Source organism: Pseudoliparis swirei, chromosome 18 (genome assembly GCF_029220125.1).
Source record: "Pseudoliparis swirei isolate HS2019 ecotype Mariana Trench chromosome 18, NWPU_hadal_v1, whole genome shotgun sequence".
In the NCBI taxonomy this organism is placed as follows: Eukaryota; Metazoa; Chordata; class Actinopteri; order Perciformes; family Liparidae; genus Pseudoliparis; species Pseudoliparis swirei.
In genome coordinates, this window is record NC_079405.1 from 20415562 (window position 1) to 20435114 (window position 19553).

At 41.2% G+C, this 19553-nt stretch overlaps 2 protein-coding genes across 2 annotated transcripts; both read left to right on the forward strand.

Annotated features, from left to right (window-relative positions):
* Positions 1-3381: 3381 nt before the first annotated feature.
* Positions 3382-6919, forward strand: LOC130208490 (acidic mammalian chitinase-like). The gene is made up of 11 exons (XM_056437661.1): positions 3382-3406; positions 4094-4120; positions 4224-4428; positions 4589-4645; positions 4799-4964; positions 5070-5194; positions 5286-5409; positions 5497-5679; positions 5825-5941; positions 6031-6163; positions 6654-6919. Exons 1-11 carry the CDS (start codon positions 3382-3384, stop codon positions 6917-6919), a joined length of 1428 nt encoding a protein of 475 aa, XP_056293636.1.
* Positions 6920-9226: 2307 nt separating this feature from the next.
* arfrp1 (ADP-ribosylation factor related protein 1) lies at positions 9227-18903 on the forward strand. The gene is made up of 7 exons (XM_056437717.1): positions 9227-9547; positions 11751-11838; positions 12207-12289; positions 13280-13361; positions 14986-15056; positions 15502-15602; positions 16624-18903. The coding sequence occupies exons 1-7, from the start codon at positions 9455-9457 to the stop codon at positions 16709-16711; spliced, it is 606 nt and encodes a 201-aa protein (XP_056293692.1). The 5' UTR covers positions 9227-9454; the 3' UTR covers positions 16712-18903.
* The last annotated feature ends 650 nt before the right edge of the window (positions 18904-19553 follow it).

Consider the following 19553-nt stretch of genomic DNA (forward strand, 5'->3'; position numbering starts at 1 on the left):
TCTATAGATAAGTGTCCTTTTCATGAGTGCTGTACGGGGTTATCTTTAATGGAACAACAAAAAAGTATTGTTGTGTTTTCGTTAGCTTGGATTTATATACAGTGCATAGGGAAAGTATTCACAGCGCTTCACTTTTTCCACATTTTGTTATGTTACAGCCTTATTCCAAAATGGATTAAATTCATTATTTTCCTCAACATTCTACACACAACAACCCATAATGACAAAGTGAAAACTGTTTTTTGCACATTTTTGCACATTTATTAAAAATAAAGAACGAAAACATAACATGTGCATAAGTATTCACAGCCTTTGCCATGACACTCAAAATTTAGCTCGGGTGCATCCTGTTTCCACTGATCATCCTTGAGATGTTTGATTGGAGTCCACCTGTGCTAAATTCAGTTGATTGAGAAAGGCACACACCTGTCTATATAAGGTATCACAGTTGACAGTGCATATCAGAGCATAAACCAAGCCATGAAGTTCAAGGAATTATCTAGAGACCTCCGAGACAGAATTCTATCGAGGCACACATCTGGCGAAGGGTACAGAAAGATTTCTGCAGCATTGAAAGTCCCAATGAGCACAGTGGCCTCCATCATCTGGAAATGGAAGAAGTTTGGAACCACCAGGTCTCTTCCTAGAGTTGGCCGCCCAGCCAGACTGAGCGATCGGGGGAGAAGGGCCTTAGTCAGGGAGGTGACCAGGAACCCGATGGTCCCTGACAGAGCTCCAGCGTTGTTCTATGAAGAGAGGAAAACCTTCCAGAAGGACAACCATCTCTGCAGCACTCCACAAATCAGGCCTGTTTGGTAGAGTGGCCGGATGGAAGCCACTCCTCAGTAAAAAGCACATGACAGCCCGCCTAGAGTTTTCAAAAAAGCACCTGAAGGACTCTCAGAAACAAAATTCTCTGGTCTGATGAAACAAAGATTGAACTCTTTGGCCTGAATGCCAAGCGTCATGTCTGGAGGAAACCAGGCACTGCTCATCACCTGGCCAATACCATCCCTACAGTGAAGCATGGTGGTGGCAGCATCATGCTGTGGGGATGTTTTTCAGCGGGAGGAACTGGGAGACTAGTCAGGATTGAGGGAAAGATGAATGCAGCAATGTACAGAGACATCCTCGATGAAAACATGCTCCAAAGCACTCTGGACCTCAGACTGGGGCGACGGTTCATCTTCCAACAGGACAACGACCCGAAGCACACAGCCGAGATAACAAAGGAGTGGCTTGGGGACAACTCTGTGAATGTCCTTGAGCGGCCCAGCCAGAGCCCTGACTTGAACCCGATTGAACATCTCTGGAGAGATCTGAAAATGGCTGTGCACCGACGCTCCCCATCCAACCTGATGGAACTTGAGAGGTTCTGCAAAGAAGAATGGGAGAAACTGCCCAGAAATAAGTGTGCCACGCTTGTGGAATCATACCCAAGAAGACTTGAGGCTGTAATTGCTGCCAAAGGTGCTTCAACAAAGTATTGAGCAAAGGCTGTGAATACTTATGTACATGTTATGTTTTCGTTCTTTATTTTTAATGAATGTGCAAAAATTTGCAAAAAACAGTTTTCACTTTGTCATTATGGGTTTTTGTGTGTAGAATGTTGAGGAAAATAATGAATTGAATCCATTTTGGAATAAGGCTGTAACATAACAAAATGTGGAAAAAAATGAAGCGCTGTGAATACTTTCCGGATGCACTGTATACATACCGGCCTGTTCTACAGTAGCCTCAAACGTACTAACAAAGACTGGCTTTCGATTTGATATTTCACTCTTTTATGTTTTGACATTTTTTCCTCAACCATTTTCGTTATTTTACACGCTGGAACCAGAAGAAAAGTTTTTAGTTCTGAGTACTTGCAGTTTTGAATGACAATTTGTCATAACCTAATATGAACTATTTTATTAAATCAATTCAAAGACAACATTATGAATGCGGTAAAGGGGAATATAGTCAAATCAGTATATCGTTGCCCCAATAACATACAAAACAAAAAACAAAAACAAATTGTTTTCTTTTATTGTTTAATTTTTCATACATACATATTCTTTATTTTAATTTATTATTTTACAATAATGTGTGATGTGACTAGTTTGTCATCAGCTGCCATCATTGTATGTTGATATTGGTTCTCTTTTTTGTTACTATCGCACCACGCTGTGTCCCAGAATGCTCCACACTTATCTCCAAGTGAATGTAGAAAAACATGCTCCCAGCTGTGGAACATCTTGATGGGCAACGGTCATTGGCAGTCCAACAAAGGATAGAGATAAAGTAATCAAAGCTGTTAATAAATGAACCCGAACCATATCAGTTATTCAAATACAGCATTGTGTTTATTACTATTACATAAACAGATTAAAGGTCGCAGAGTGATTTTTTTTGTTTATGTTACTTTAACACAGGATAGTGATTAAAGTAATCAAAGCTGATAATATAGGAACTAGAGTCGCAACAATATAGGTTTTTTAAATAATGCATTTGTTTTACTTTGATTGTGCAGTCAGTGAAAACACATTAAGGGTCGCATCGTGATTCTTTTTTGTACATTACTTCCCTTTCTCTTGTCCAGTTTAATTTAAAATGTGACATGTTTAACACTAGTTGCAGCTATCAAACTATAAATATGTTCACTTTATGGTGACTGTGCATGTTATTCACTAATCCTCATGTGTAAATCTATGACAGCCATGGAGCCCAAAGTGACAATATTACTGGTTGTCAGTGCAATGCTGAAAATCAAATTTAGGTATTTCATTTCAATAATATGAAACCGGAACCAGCTATGTTTCTGGGTTTTGCAGGCCAAATGAAACTGTAATTGATTTTGAATTATCAGTTCACTAAAAAGTAATTAATTAATTGATTTTAAAGTGATGTTTTAACTTCTCGTAAGTTAACAGTGACAATGAAACATTTATCACAACTAAAATATCTGGACTATGATCAGATGAGATGGCATTTTTGTATCTATTGACAGACTTCATTCATAACTGGTGCATGTGTTAAATGCATGCAGTGAACAGTGCCACACTCAGTAAATGATTGTCTACATATCCTATGGTTCAGACTTTGCAGGATCTTATCAAAACATGTTCTAATAACCATATTTATTACCCCAATGTATCAAAGGCTGCTTGCCTCCTCCTTTCTCTGTGCACAGTCGATTGTATAAAAGGACAAACTTTGCTGTGGATATTTGGGTCTCTGATCTTGTCTCAAGGTGAGTTTACAAGGGAAAAGAATGCCTCTGAGTTTTCATTTTTACAAGTGATCATCTTGTGAATTGTTTATTTCCGCTGTTGTTCTATCATTGACCCTGTCTCACTTTGTGTATACTAGTATTCCAGTGTTGTGAGAAGTGCATTCAAGATGACCAGACTTACACTTCTAGCAGGTATTTAAGTTCATGTGGTGCTTTATTACTCTTCACAAACATACTATAACAGCTATCATGCCATCCTGATTGTCCATACTGTAATTCTAATTTGGTGGGCTATTTCCTGTCTCACTGTCCACGGAGAGGGATCCTTCCTGTGTTTCACTTCCTATTCCTTTCACTTTTTCCCTGTTTTTATCTCAATTAAGGGCCCCAAGGAGAGAGAGTTGTGTATGCTGTGGGGATTGTCAAGCCTCATGAGTCAAATTTGTGTTGTATTGGGCTATAGAAATTAAATTGACTTGACTTAATTGAAAGGAACTGTGTGTAGCACTGAGGAGGATATATAGACTGGAATGAAATATAATAGTAATTTTCCTTTTTTTATTTTAAACACATTTTGTCTTTTCATTACCTTAATTGAGCCGTTACTAGCTATATAAGGAGCAGGTCATCTTCACAGACCTGGCTGCCATGTTCCTACAGCAGCTCAGAAAGGACAAACCTCATATTGGCTTTAGGGAGAGACATTCACGTTTTCAAGTGACCGCTGTAGTTCTCCTAGACAATTAGCACATTGGAGAAGGTTCTCATTGGTTGCAATCTGCAACTTCACAGGACATCAGATCCTACACACTGGACATTTAATTTATTTTTTGGTTGGTGCTTATCTTTATTTAATTGTTTCTTTTCTATATTCATTAGGCCTATGTTTGGTGATATGCCAGCTGGGTAAGTCGTAATACCTTTTAAACAACTGGCAACATTTTATCTGGATTTTCATTTAACTTTACTGGACACAATGCTTCATTAATGTTCCTTTACTCCAACCCAGGATCTGCCACCCAGATGGTGTGTTATTTCACCAACTGGTCCCAGTACAGACCTGGTTTGGGGAAGTATAAGCCACAAGACGTGGACCCCTTCCTGTGCACCACCCTGATCTACGCCTTCTCCATCATCAACAGTAACAATGAACTGATTACCTACGAGTGGAATGATGACGTCCTCTACAAATCTTTCAATGACCTCAAGACCAAGTAAGTGATAATAGTTGAGCTTTCTGAAATTGGGACTTTGCTTGAACAAGGATTCCAGCCCAGAGATGTTCCCTCCTGTAAAATGTAAACACACTACTTGAGTCTGAACTACACGCTTGGAGAAAGTGTGGTGGGAATGACCTACCCTCTGTGTTTCCAGAAATCCTCAGCTGAGGACTCTACTGGCTGTTGGTGGATGGAACTTTGGTTCAAAACAGTGAGTAACATTTCAAATCACAATGTATCACATGTAGTAACCACTACATTCTTGAAACATCTTGGAAGTTCAATTAAGTCTTTTCTGTGCAAAAATGAAGGTGAGATATAGCCTAATAAATAACAATAAAACAGTGCATAATCTTCCCGGCAGATTCACCATCATGGTGTCCTCTGCAGCCAACCGTCAGAAATTCATCCAGTCCTCCATCAAATTCCTGAGGACTCATGGATTTGATGGTCTGGATCTGGACTGGGAGTACCCTGGTGCTCGTGGAAGTCCCCCAGAGGACAAACAGAGGTTCACTTTGCTGTGCAGGGTGGGTAATCCGGCTTGAGTTTCGAGCTGCAATCCACCGCTATATGTTCTATGGTTTAGATCATGTTGACTTCTATCTTATTTCCTCTTTGGTCTTTATTTGCAGGAGCTTGTTGCTGGCTACGCAGCTGAGGCCAAGGCCACCGGCCATAAACAGCTACTGGTAACTGCTGCAGTGTCGGCTGGAAAGGGAACCATCGATGCTGGATATGAGATTGCTGAGATTGCAAAGTGAGTGTGCTTTCTTGTATGCCTCTTAAGAGAGAAAGACTGTTTTCCAAAGTTTTCTTTCATGAAAATGTCCTTATTTTCTTATCTCCAGGGAACTTGAATTCATCAATGTGATGACCTACGACTTTCATGGAACTTGGGAGCGGTTCACTGGACACAACAGCCCACTGTTCCGTGGATCCGAGGACCATGGGGATCTCATCTACTTTAACACCGTAAATTGACATTGGGTACTGGAGAGGAAAATACTTAGGGGTACTTAGCCCTTGGTTTTACTTCAGCTCTTGCATCCACTTTTGTAGGACTATGCCATGAAGTACTGGAGAGACAAAGGTGCCCCAGTTGAGAAGCTCAATATGGGATTTGCTGCTTATGGTCGTACCTTCCGTCTGACATCATCAAGCACTGGTGTTGGAGCCCCAGCTAGCGGTCCTGCATCTGCCGGACCATTCACACGTGAAGCAGGATTCTGGGCCTACTATGAGGTAAAGTATGAACTAAATCAAATGCATACTTCGTAAAGGCTTGATATGGTGTACAGTATATCAATTCACATTTAATGGCCTGCTTGAAAGACAGAATACAAATTTAATGCAAAGTTACACAAACCTTATGATGTCTATGATCTAGATCTGTGGATTCATGAAGGGCACCACTCTGCAATGGATTGAGGACCAGAAGGTTCCCTATGCCACCAAGAACAGTGAGTGGGTTGGATTTGACACCAAAGAAAGCTATGAGACTAAGGTAGGTGGCATATCAGCTCTAGAATTGGACATATTCATAGCAAATCCAAAGCATTCACACTGGTTTACTTTTCATTTTTTCCCCAATAGGTGCGCTACCTGCAGGAGCAGAAGTTTGGTGGTGCCTTTGTGTGGGCTCTCGATTTGGATGATTTTGCAGGACGATTCTGCGGCGAGGGTAACCATCCTCTGCTGGGTCATCTCAACAAACTTCTTGATATTGGTAAGTTCTGAGGATTTTTAGGCAGAAGTTTACTTAAAAGTCATTACACAGTGGTCCAAACAGATCAAGTGATTAATAATTATTACCCCGACTATAATAATGCCTTCAGGATCAATTATCTTTGATACCAGAGTAACCATTCCCAATGAGTTTATTCATATACACTTATAATTTATATTATTTAAATCTGCATCAGGTATTTTTCTTTTTTCCCAAATTACGTTGTACTAAGGGCCTGTCAAGCATAGATGACATGATGACATTCTACAGTCGTTTGCATATACAAAATGACAAACATGCATGTTCAAACTGTTATTTTGCTTGTAGAATCACTTCTTACTGTAAGGCTTAAAAGTGAGCCACACTCTCTGTTTTTTTTTTATTTGAATAATGAAGAAATGTCTGTGTTAGCTTTTTAAATCATAGTCGAGTTAGAGCCAAATGTTAATTTGTTTCTTTGCTTCAAACCATGTCCTCGCCTCCCATTCAGTACTGCCCCCACTGCCCCCTACCACCGCCCCCACCACCCCCGTACCTGGTGCTAGCACAACCTCCCGTCCAACCACCACCAGCACCACCACTATCACCACCCACGCCCCAGGATCTGGCTTCTGCAACGGCAAACCCGACGGCCTGTATGCCCACCCAGATGACAGGCAGAGCTTCTACATGTGCGCTGGTGGCATCACTCACGTGAACAAATGTGGAACTGGATCTGTCTTTGATCAGAGCTGCATGTGCTGCGCCTGGCCCTGAGCGGAGACAATGTGTATCACACCTGATGCAAAACACACTGATTAAATCAAATCTTATATGTGTCTTGTATCCTCTGTGTATACGATCATTTACCTAAATGACTCTATCATTAGTGTTGTATAAATATTATGTGTTGCAAACAAAAGCATTAAAGTACTTTTGCACAAATTGTTTGGTACTGGCTTGTCATTTCAATCTATGTAGTCATTAGAAATCGACTACTTTCTCAAACCTACATGTTATCATATAGTATAACTGGAGAGCTGTGCATCACGTTTCCAGCACCGGTGACTGACTGAGTATTAAAGTGTTTGTACCAATATCAAAACAATAATTGTCCTTATTTTTACACGTATTTCTACATATAAATATATGTATACAGTGTATATATATAAATATGTATATATATATATATATGCTGTGTTGTTTGCACTGTTAGCACTGTTAGTACCTTTAGCCTCCAGATGCTGACTCAGTCATCATCATGTTGAGAGCTGTTTGAAGGCAATGGAAATAATCCCAAACTTGTAAAGAGCACCTGTAAGGGAGTAATAGACAACTGTTACAAGTTTCATACTCAAACTCAACTAAAGTAATAATGTAGGTTTGTCATGACACTTTTACCTGTAATAAATACACTGAGGTTTGTATGACTTATTCATCAGACATCATATCCATCTTGATTTAAGTGGTAGGTTATACTTAGAGGTAATGAGCGCTTGAATACCATACCATGTGACTCATAGATGTACCAGATGTGTGAATGGAGTAACATGTTCTACTTCAATGTCTCTGGCCCCACAGACACCACCACTTATCCTACATGAGAGCAATACGTTAGAGTTGTTAAGCCTCTTTTTGTTGTGGTCTGTGGTCATGTTGTATCTCTTTGCACACAACGGATGCTCTCTGCAGCACAAACAGGTGTCAATGATACAAGATATTATCTCTCCGAGATGTCAAAGTAAGACTAAGATTCAATTCAATTTTGTTTATTTTATACAGCCCAATATCACAAATTACAAATTTTCCTCAGTGGACTTGACAGTCTGTACACATACGACATCCCTGTCCCAGGAACTCACATCAGATCTATCTCCCCAAACGTCAGTATGTGAGGATCGAGGGTGGGAGTCAGACCGGGTCTCCTCTGGATACTGTGGAGGTGGTGGGGGACAGGAGGATGATGGCAAAGCTATCGTCCCTGATGAACTACACCTCTCACCCCATGCATGACACTCTCGCAGCTCTGCACAGCTCCTTCAGCCACCGGCTGATTCATCCCCGGTGTCTGAGGGAGAGGTACCACAAGTCCTTTCTTCCCGCTGCACAACAAACCGCAGTAGATCACTAAAACACTTAAAAACAGGGAAGTTGTTGCTGGGTTTTTCCACACACGTGAGCTTGTTCCTCACTCTCCACCACAGCAATCATCCTGGGAGTCAGCGGCCCTGCCACCTCGGGGCCCTACACCCAGCAGATTGGTCTCTGGTATTAATATGAGGTAAAAATTAAAGAACACATCTACATTTAGCAGGGAAGTCTACTTAATTACATCTGTAGCAATGTCTAGACTGACCACAAACCACATACTCTGCTGCCTCTAACGCTACTGGACGACCACTGACACATTACTACTACTGACGCCGATACGACTGTCACTACACTGAGCTGTCTGATTTAGTCACCCTTCATTTTTAAATAAGAAAACTCTCTCTCTCTCTCTCTCTCTCTCTCCAGGTGTTTTGCTAACCTGATCCCAGGGTGACAGTGCAAAGCCAGAGACAAAGTTCAGATGATACTCTGGAACTGTGTGTTGACTATATTAATGTTCTGAATGACATACAGAGAACCTTTATAGAATGGACATAACGGAAGCTAAATAATAGAAAGTGAAATCTGAAAATTTGTCATATATGTCAATTGTTATATGTCAAGCTTCATTAGTGGGGGTAATCATGTGGTTGTTATTAGTATTATTATATTGAATATTACTCTTCTCCGACCAACTTTAACAGCTCCACGAGTAAGAAATCCACCCAGCTACTTGCTGATGTTAACGATGATGATAAAGAGAGAAAATTCAATTTTAGGGTGGCTTTTTTCTTTAACGTGATGACGCCATTGGCTCACGCTCTTACGCGCCATGGAGCGCACAGAAACACCGAAATGCTTCCTGGGAAATGACGTTCTATGTTCTATGTGCCTTGTTCACAGAAAGGTGTAACGATACGAAATGTACTTCATTTCCCACATCTCCTATAGCAGTATTTCCTGGATAGATAACACGTACCGTCACTTCTCAAAGAGAGCTTCAGAGTAGCAAACTAGCGACAAAACGACGACTTTTACCGATTTATTTTACGCATTTACGATTGTTGGACACTCACGTTCCTTAACTTTAATGATAATGAAGCCGCAGCGGCGCGTGTCGCTATGTTTGGCCTCATATGTAGGTTAATCTGTGTTATTACCAAGCTAATATTGGCACGACTAGTTAGCAAGTAATTGTATTGTTTACAATTTATTTTCAAGATGTATACTTTATTATCTGGATTATATAAGTACATGTTTCAAAAGGAGGAATTCTGTGTTTTGATCCTGGGACTGGACAACGCTGGGAAAACGGTAAATTACTTTATCATTTGAAAGTGCTCCAACTGGTTAACGTTAACTCTTTTGTCCACACTAGCAGCACTGTCGATTGGGTTATTATATCTTTGTTGTGCTGCTTTACATCCCTATGTGGCTGTGTCAGCTGTCAGCCTGGTGTTCTGAGTGAGCCGTCGTTTGCAAAAACCCCGAAAGCAGGTTCGATTGTGTTGCGCGTCTATTGGTGTAATTACGGTACCGGTGCTTAAAGGGGCCCAAAAGAGTGTTTTTGTAAACTAACCCGGAAGTTATCGTACTGCTTCCCTCGACCAAAAATAAATAAGATTTTTTTTGCATTTTATTTAGTCAAATAAACCATACCTGCAAACTTGTCACCTTTCGGTGAAATTCACCGTTTTGAACTCAAAATAGGTCATCCACGTGAATCGTGGAGATCTGAAGAGTTTTTGTTTTTTTGGGGGGGTCACCTGGCCCGCTGCCGTTGAGATTGCAGTGAGACGCGGAGAAAAGTGTGAAGTGTTGCTCTTCGCAATAAAACATCTTTGATGGGACGTGTCGCGTCTCGGCCAATCAGCGTTCAGATGTCCACAGCGTTTGGGGGTTCAGGTTAGCTTGAATGTTAGCCCGCTACATCTACTCCTGTCACGCTGCACGGTGTATCGATGCTAACAAAGTACCCGTACGTTAACACGATGTGATTTAGCATATTTTTTGTATCGATACTTCATTAAGAGAGCGATCAGAGCGCACGCGCTGCTCCGTGTCGAGCTGTCTGCGCACACTGCGCTGCGCAGCTCACAGCGAGAGAAGAGGCGCAGCTTTAGAGACTTCGGCTTAACAAATAAAAAGATGCCAAAGTGAAATGTTTCAGTCTGTAAAGTTCTGTAACTCTCCAGCTGCTCATCCTGATGAACTGTGGATCATCTGGTCAGAGACTAACGGCCTCATACTGTATAATCAATGCTATGATGGAACCATGTAGTTTCATTCATATCTGGCTGTATGAATACTCATATTACTGTCATTTGTTAAGTGTTGAAAAAGTTGGTAAAAAGTGAACCATACAGATGTTTTATTTATTACTATTATAGATAAATATACCAGTCTCGTAATTATGGTACCATATTGTTTGTATGGTGTATTGAATTCTGGTATCGGGTATCATGATATTTATGGCAGGTATGTAATATGTATAGAAGTTATAATATGAGTATCGTGACAAACAGGTAGAGACAGAACAGATTCAGGGAGAAGTCCATGAGGACTGTTCAGGCAAAAAAAAAGGAAGTTAGTTCATGAATGACTTTAACCATATTATATATAATGACAATGTATATTTGTTATTACTATCATTATAGGGCTGAGTCAGAGCGGAGAACCTTTTGTTCTTAAACTGTTTATTATCATTATTTAGATTTGTGGTCAGAACAATAAAATGACTGTAGTTGTGGTTCTAAAAGCTTTGAGGCTTCAAACAACGTGGATGTGGTGTGGTGACAAAAAAAAAAAAAAATCACCTGCACCCCCCCCCCCCCCCGTTGTCACCTTTTTCACCCCTCATGAGTTTGCAGGTATGTAAACTCAAGTTTGTTCAGCAAGATAATTTAAACCAATAAACAGCACGTTTTATGATTTTTTTTAAAGTGTCATATGACATACAAAGTAATTGAAGTCAAAAGTTAATGAAAGAAAATGACTAGCTAATATTACACCAAGGTTGCCTGACATCACCATTAAGTTAAATGCGGACTAGTGTGATGACATTTAGGCTAATTTTGCCTCTTGTCAGCAATCGCCTTTTCCAAGCACGAAAAAGACTCAACATGTTGGAGTTTGGTATTGACTGATGTATTTAATGTCGTAGAACCTAACTTTTAAATGTCTTACATCTATATTAACCACATATCTTATTTAGGGCATCTAACCAATAACTTATCAAGAAAACCTATTTCTTTAAAACAAGGGAACTAAAAGTGCAAATATGCTGATGCCTCATTTGTACTGAAGCTAGTAAATGTGTGTTTAAATATGGGACAACTTATCATTTAATTGGGACAACTAGCATTTACTTTGGGATGGTTTTAATGGTATTTCAGAATGATTTGTGGTGGTAAAAACTGATCACATACTGTATGCCCGTTAGCCTTTGCAATATCATTTGAGTCATTGAATATAAACATGACTAGTCTGCTTATCTCACTACTGTCTCTCTTTGCAGACCTTTCTGGAACAAACTAAAACCAAGTTCAGTAGGAACTATAAGGGAATGAATTTATCAAAGATCACAACTACAGTTGGCCTGAACAGTAAGTGAACGTTCCAGTACTCTTCAGCAATGGGCGTGTTACTCCAAACACTGACTACCATGGGTGGATCACTTTTCTGTTGTGTAAATGATATTGCCAAAATCGTCTATCCTGATGTAGTTAATTTCATATAGGGCAAAGCCTATGTTCCTGTCTAACATAAATACGTGACATATTTAATATTATTTTACCACTCAAGTGCAATTATCAGTTTTCTTAGGACAAGTTAGTTAGTATGTGCTTGTTAATATCAATTTATACAACATAATTGAGTATAATCTGATACTGCTTGTCTTAAAATGTACATTATGTGTCTGATTCCTTCTGCTGCTCTACAATACAATATTTCTTATTAATGTCCCTCACAGTTGGCACAATTGATGTGGGCAAAGCTTGTCTGATGTTCTGGGACCTGGGAGGTCAGGATGAGCTCCAGTCTCTGTGGGATAAAGTGAGTGAAGGATGAAACGGCAACAGTATCCTCATCAGCCTCATGCTGACCTGCAGGCTCTCTGCTTATAACATATCCAAAGGAAAAATGTATTGCGTAAATATGTGTTTGTATTTTCCCCAAAAAATGGGTTTGACCTTTTCTACCACGCAACTTCCCAAACCCAGATCAAACTAAAGGTATTATGTCAATTGGTCAGTTTTAAGAAAGGGAAAAAAAGAACTTGAAACTAAGCAGAAGTATTACAAGAGAAAAGTCTGAAGTGTATGGGTCCAAAAAAACCTATTTTGATAATGAACCAATGTTAACCAGATGAGAGCAGGCTGTCACCTTTCATGTGTCAAATTAGGAGTGGGGAGGACCTGAAGTTTCACCAATAAACACCTCTTTAACATTAACCAGGGATTCACCGATTGTGAATCCCTGGGCCGATAGCCAATGCCAATGTTGTTGTAACTTCAAATAACTGAGCTGTTTTCAAATGATTCAGCAGTTTATCTTTAGAAAATAAATGACCAACGCAACAGTTAGCCGACGCAAAACTGCCACAACCCTCAACAGCCACTGCCATCGGCAAATACTGATGATCGGCCGTTATCGTTGCATCCCTGTCATACACTTTAGGATATTGAAATGAAGCCAGGTACAAGATGGGAATTTTATAACCAGCGGTGACTGGAGCAGCATTTATTGTTATTGTTTATTATGAACTTAAAGTGCTGTCAGTAGAGTGCAGATTTCCCCCAGGTGTGTGTACCTTTTTGTAGTTTCTGAAAACATGAATGCAGAAGATATCAGGCTGATGGATCCAGTCGTATGTAAGATTAGCCGTGGACAGACAGACAGACACACACACATCGCCGACCACATGATCACCCCACAGTCTGGCGATAGCGTTCAATCTTGGAATCTGATTCTTTTCCTAACTGCGGCCCGATTTGAACAGCTAGCTCCTCTGATTTAGTTTTCCTTTTTCGTGTGCATGTTTAGTACTATGCTGAGTCCCATGGAGTCATCTACGTGATCGATTCAACTGATGAGGAGCGCCTGTCTGAATCAAAGGAGGCCTTCGGTGAGTGTCTTCTGTTATGCTCTGACTTCATTCCCCGAACATAATGATTGCAGATAGGATCTATGCGCCCATCATAGGGTCCGGCGACCCCATGGAGTCTCAAAAAAAAAAGGACTTCGGGAGAAGTCCCGCATTAGTGGCGTAGCTCTTCTAGTGGGCAATATGGTATGACAAGCTAATAGAGAGCCGCCAATAAAGGCAAAACGTCTTTAAGCAGCCTCGTCGGGATAGTAATAGGCTGCTCTGGCATTACGGAGGCCTCTATATGAACGCCATATGCGCAAGCTTTCGTGACGCTTGCTCAGTTTTCGGGTCTATCTAGTGTAGAAACTTTTGACTACGGACACTACCCGTAGTAATTAAATTCAAAGTTATGAGGTGAGGTTCAGAGAGAGAGATTGGGTGGTCTAGCAAAAAAATGCTCAATGTCAACGCAAGTATGGTTGCTACTCCACCTCCCTCGACGGTGCCTCGAGGAATGTGATTATAATATGACTTGGGAGAGTATTCATTCCTTGGTCATATTCGCAGAAATGAGGACCTCCAGTCCAACGGATGAATGTGCCCTCCTCACAGTTGTCTACGAGCCCCACATTATTCGCTGGGCACCACCGACCAGCCCAGCGTTGAAAGACGACATTCGGCTATACAAATCTGATGTCTGCAAATTTGAGAGGGCCCAGAGAAATTACGGTGTGTCCCAACACGCCTTTGGCACCGCCACACACGATTCCACATTAATTAGTGAGTTCGCGGGTTACCACATCGCGTACAACACCACTGTGTATCTGAATCTATCTGCTCCCAGCTTAGCTGCAGACTCACTTAAACCATTCTCTCACCCGCGAGGCCCCCCGGGGTGGTCCGTGGCTTCGCTATTTTCCGTTCCAGCTCCGATAACCAGGGTGTGTTCCCAGCGGGTGTCGCTGAGGCAAAAAGGGTTTCAAACGCGGAAGTGAAGGCACAGCGGCTTCTGTAGACTTTACGACTCCCCGCGAACAGTTACCCAACCATCCGGCTGCAGTTTACGCCCGGGAACAGCTACAAGCTGACTCAGGCTCGCTACCCGGGGAGGAGGAGAGGCGGCTAATCACTGCGAGCTGTCTGAGAGCGAGCTAGCGCCGCACCTGCCTCCACCCTAGCAAATAAACTACACTTGCATGTATCGCTATCATTAAGGGAGGCAGGGGATAAATGATGTTGTGACTAACAGCCTCGAGTTTAAGTTGATTTGTCAACCGACACAAAAATCAGCTCCAGTTCAAGAGCAGATTACTTGAATCCAAATCAGCACTCAACGTCACAACACAAGGTTAGGGTTAGACTGCACCGAACTGTCATCGTTTAAATCACTAATCAAAATCCACCTGTTCAAAACTGCTTTTAATGTGTGATTGTGTGCTCTGAACGTTCTTATTTGCTTTTATCATTTGTTTTTATTGTAATTTTTAATGCATAGCTTTTAGGATTTTTTAAATGATGTGTGGTAAAGCGTCTTTGAGTACTATGAAAAGCGCTATAGAAATTGTATGTATTATTATTATTATTATTATTATTAAGGTGCTTTATTGTGTGTTGTGTTTGCTACGTGTTGAATTAATCCTGTGACTGTGGTCTCCTCCAGAGAAAATGATAAGCAGCGAGATGTTAGACGGTGTACCGCTCCTTGTGCTGGCCAACAAGCAGGATGTACCGGTACAGTGTGATCTTTATTATCCATCCATCCATCCATTATCAATACCGCTTATCCTCATTAGGGTCGCGGGGGCGCTGGAGCCGATCCCAGCTGACATAGGGCGAAGGCAGGGGACACCCTGGACAGGCCGCCAGTCCATCGATCTTTATTAGTCATTGAGTATATGTGCAGGAGAATGCATGACTTCTTTTAAACCTAAAAAAACCCTGTTTTATTCACAACCTGGTTTGATTCATGTAACATTATCTGGTTTCATCTTTTCCACTTGCTATTTCTTGCTCTTCTATTTCATTTTACATTTCAAATCTTACGGTTTAGAACTGTACAGCAATTAGAAGGCCATAAACTAAAAACTGTATTTGAGATCATTATTTATCTGTCTTTACAGTGTTGCCGTTTTCCGTTGCAGCATTCAGTCCTGTCGTGTTTTTGCTCTGTTCTCAGGACTGTTTGTCAGTGTCAGACATTAAAACCGCCTTCAGTGACTCTGCCCCGAAGATCGGCAAGAGAGATTGTTTAGTCCAGCCTTGTACCGCCCTGACAGGGTAAGACTTCTACTGTGTTTACGGTGTGTTGCGACTGTGGCTCAAGGTCGTCCTTGAATCAGAGAATCGCCGATTCGATTCCCGGCTCCGAAAGTCCATGTCGATGTGTCCTTTGGCAAGACACTTAATCTCAAATTGTATCTCTAATTAGAATCAAGTTAGCTGAACCACAGCCAGGTTTTAAAGTCCTGATGGGCAGGTTGCACCTTGCGTGGTAGCCCCTCCCATCAGTGTGTGAATGGGTATCTGATGACATGTGTGTTAAAGAGCTTTGAGGGGTCGGAAGAATATGAAAAGGGATACGCAAGTACAGTCCATTTACCATTTACACTGAGGGTATGCAACAACACATGTCAAATATAATCCAGTACAGTACCCCTGTAAGGAACATTTGCCTTGTGAAGCTCATGAGGTTCAGTTTGTAAAGTAGAAGCTGCTCAAAGTTATTGTTTGTTGTGCTACTACTGAAAATACATGTAGACGAGATGCAAAATACTCACAAGTCTAAATGGGCCCTTCCTAAGTCCCGCCCCTTTTCGCTCTGTGCTCCAGTAACAGTTGAGCAGGCTTGGAACCTGGCACAACCTCACTCCGTACTCTCCCCTTCCCTGTTATACTTATTTATACGATGCCTGTTCAAAGCTAACATCTTTAAGTAATTCACATTACATGTCACAATCTTGACGGACATATTAAATTTTCTGCATTTTAAGTTAGCTAATGTTAAAGGGATTAGAAGAAAGAACAGATGAGTTCTCTGACTGCATACAGACACAAAATCAAACATTTCCATAAGGAGATATTCCAAAGTAAAAGTCCAATGTTTGTACATTGAAATCGCTGCATTTCTGAATGCTTGGGGAATTCAGCTGCACCTTTTCAGTTTTATACCCAGCTGTGCACGTACCAATGTATCACACCACCGAGGCCGAAACAAAAGCTCTGCTGGCTTGATCGCAGCTCTCTTTCCTTTTTGTGTACTTGGTTGTGAGAAATAAAGAGCATATTTGTTTTGACACAGGGATGGAGTGAACGAAGGCATCGATTGGATGGTGAAGTGTGTTGTCCGAAACATTCACCGGCCACCCAGGCAGAAGGACATCACGTAGGAAGGCTCCAGCGCTGCTCCCGCTGACTTTGGACTGCGAGTTCTTCCTTGAGGACATTCCATGTAAACCCTGGAGCTGATACCCTTTCCTCTCTCCTCGTGTTTTGCTGGGACTTTGAACAGTTTGGATTTTGGCTTTTCGGGGTTCATCACAGCCAGTGTCACAGTTTTTTATTTAACACAAAGCATAATTTCAGATGTGCTTTGAATGGACTCTGACTTGTTGAAGCGGTGTCATGACTTCTTCGGCTTCACGTGTGGGCCGTGGTCCCAGTCTCTGGAGCTGGCTGCTGTGACATTCGCCACAGAAGCAAAGAAGCATCGGTTCTCATGGGAAATATACAAAACGGCAACGGGGGGAGGGGTGTTCTCTGATGGTTCACGGTATCAGATCAACTGAACAATATTTAGCTCACATTTTTTAAGTCCAAAATTTAATTTCCATCCTCCACACTCTGTGTTTACACTATGTGTAAAGACATATTAAGGATGCTGCAGCTATTGTGCTGTTGAGGACAGGAACCTTTTTCAGGCCTCTGGTTGAGCCGCTACCTTGACAACCACAGAAATAAAACAGGAGCAGAACGGACATTGAAAAGGTGTCCATGGTCATGTGACTGGATAAAAAGAAAAATAGACATTGTTGTTACGGTGACGGCACCCGTCAGTGGGCAGCTGTTGTGAGTCTGTCGAGTGCCGCAACTTAGTTTATATGGAAGTTATTAGCTTAAACGGTCGCAATGGCAATGGTAAAAATGGCCGCCACACTGACTTTTTACTTTACTTTTACTTTCTACTCCTATTTTATCTCTGGTGACAACAGAAAGGGGGCGTGGCTAGAAATGATGTTGTCCACATCCATGGTGCTCTGAATGCAGAGGGTCATTCTTCATGAACTTCATTTTTTTCTCCTTTTTCAACCAGTTTGGTTAGATTTCTGGAGTAAGGTCTGCTTAACAAGTTGAAGAGATCTAGATCTTACGGTTTTGTTCCAGGTATAGAATAAGTCAGTTAATACTCGCCACGTGTCTGAGAAAGGGCAGTCGCTAACAAGTGTCTCAAACTAAATGATTCTACTCAAAGTCAACAGAACACAAGTCTATCACAGCCTCTCTGTGGGTAGCCTGATGTCAGCGTTGACGTCACGCTTCAACAATCTAAAAAGTGGTGTTTGTTGGTGAAGATTATCTGACTAAACAAAATATGTATGATACATTTTTTTACGAAACAAGTTTATTTTCTCCAATAATCCAAAATCCAATCGCTTTATGCGGAGGGAACCACTGCGATGCTAACTTCCTCTTGGACTCGGACATCCCTACAGCTCTGCAGAGAAACAGGGTTAACTGTCTGTGTAGTAGTTGACATTCAAAAGATGAATACAGATGAGACGAAAAAAATAGGGGTGCTGAATGCGTTAAATATAACAAAAGATTAATTTAATTTCTCTTCGACTTCAAAGTTTGAACTCTCCAATCTGCACACTGCCTCCTCAGCATTCACTAATGTTCTTACACCTAACTTGTTGTGTTATTTATTCATCAGGTTTTTGGCCTTGAGAGCAAATGACTTGTTGAAAGGGTTTGGGACATTTTGTCAAGGCCTACTTTACTTTGACGGGGTTTCCTGTGGCAGCTGTGTAGTGTGGAGAGTTCAAATCCAAATAATGTGAGCAAAAATAGTTTGAGTCCAACTCTGCATGAAGAGGAGAAAAAACTATGAACGCTTTATTTTTATTTTTATACTCTCCTTTTTTGGTTGCACAATTGTACTGGTAGCACAATGCAGCTCATTGGAGCTTCATACATCAAACAGCTCAGAAATGACATGAATACCTGTTGTCAGCTTGCTGTAAAATCAGCTGTTCCCTAAAGTTGGAGCCCACATTCTCATTCAGAGCCAGAACAATGCAGGTGTTTTCAGAAACTAGAATTATCATTATCTAGCAATTTGTCGTTTTAGTTTCTTTATGTTCCCCGTTTATGTTTTTTGGGGGGGGGGGGGGATTGACTTTGGAAATATTAATGCTCATAATTGGACACTACAGCTGGGTAACAGGGCAAGATATCTGTCACAGAGGAATCCTGCTGCATCACTTTATACCAGGAGGGTCACTTGGGATGTATGAAGTTGTGTCCTCTGTCAGTCACATATATGGCAGATGAAAATAATAAACTTCTGATTTCAAAGACTCACATTTTCATGTTTCATGTTCTGCAAACCCACTGGTCACATTTTGAAATGAGCACAAAGAGGTTCAATGTAACGCCAGAAGGGTTTCCCACAGAACAGAAACCACATCCGCTTGGCTTCTGCGCTGCTTTTACAAGAAGGTTGACTGGTCAACAGGTCACGACTTCCTTTCTGCGCCATTGATGTGCAACAAGCTCTGTGTGTCTTTGTCGGATCAGCCCCATACAGCATCATCACACACACACACACACAGAAACAATTAACACAAGTATCACACACTTTCTTTTTTTTACTACTGAACTTAACTTCAGCCAACTGAGTTTCATTGTGAAGTATCATTGTATTGGACTCCCCAAATCACAAATATGATGTAGCGCCGTGCACAACTATTCACTCTGACTAACTACTTTGTTTTATGCCGAAATTGCCGATTCTTATTGTTGATTTTATATTTAAAGATTAATCTTTATCAATTACCGTATTTTTTGCACTATAGGGCGCACTTAAAAGCCTTTAATTTTCTCAAAAAACGACAGTGCGCCTTATAATCCGAAGCGCCGTATATATGGATTAATTCTGGTTTTGTTTACTGACCTCTAAGCGATTTTGTGTGGTACAAGGCGCTCACGGCGCTAAGTCAAAATGTTTTA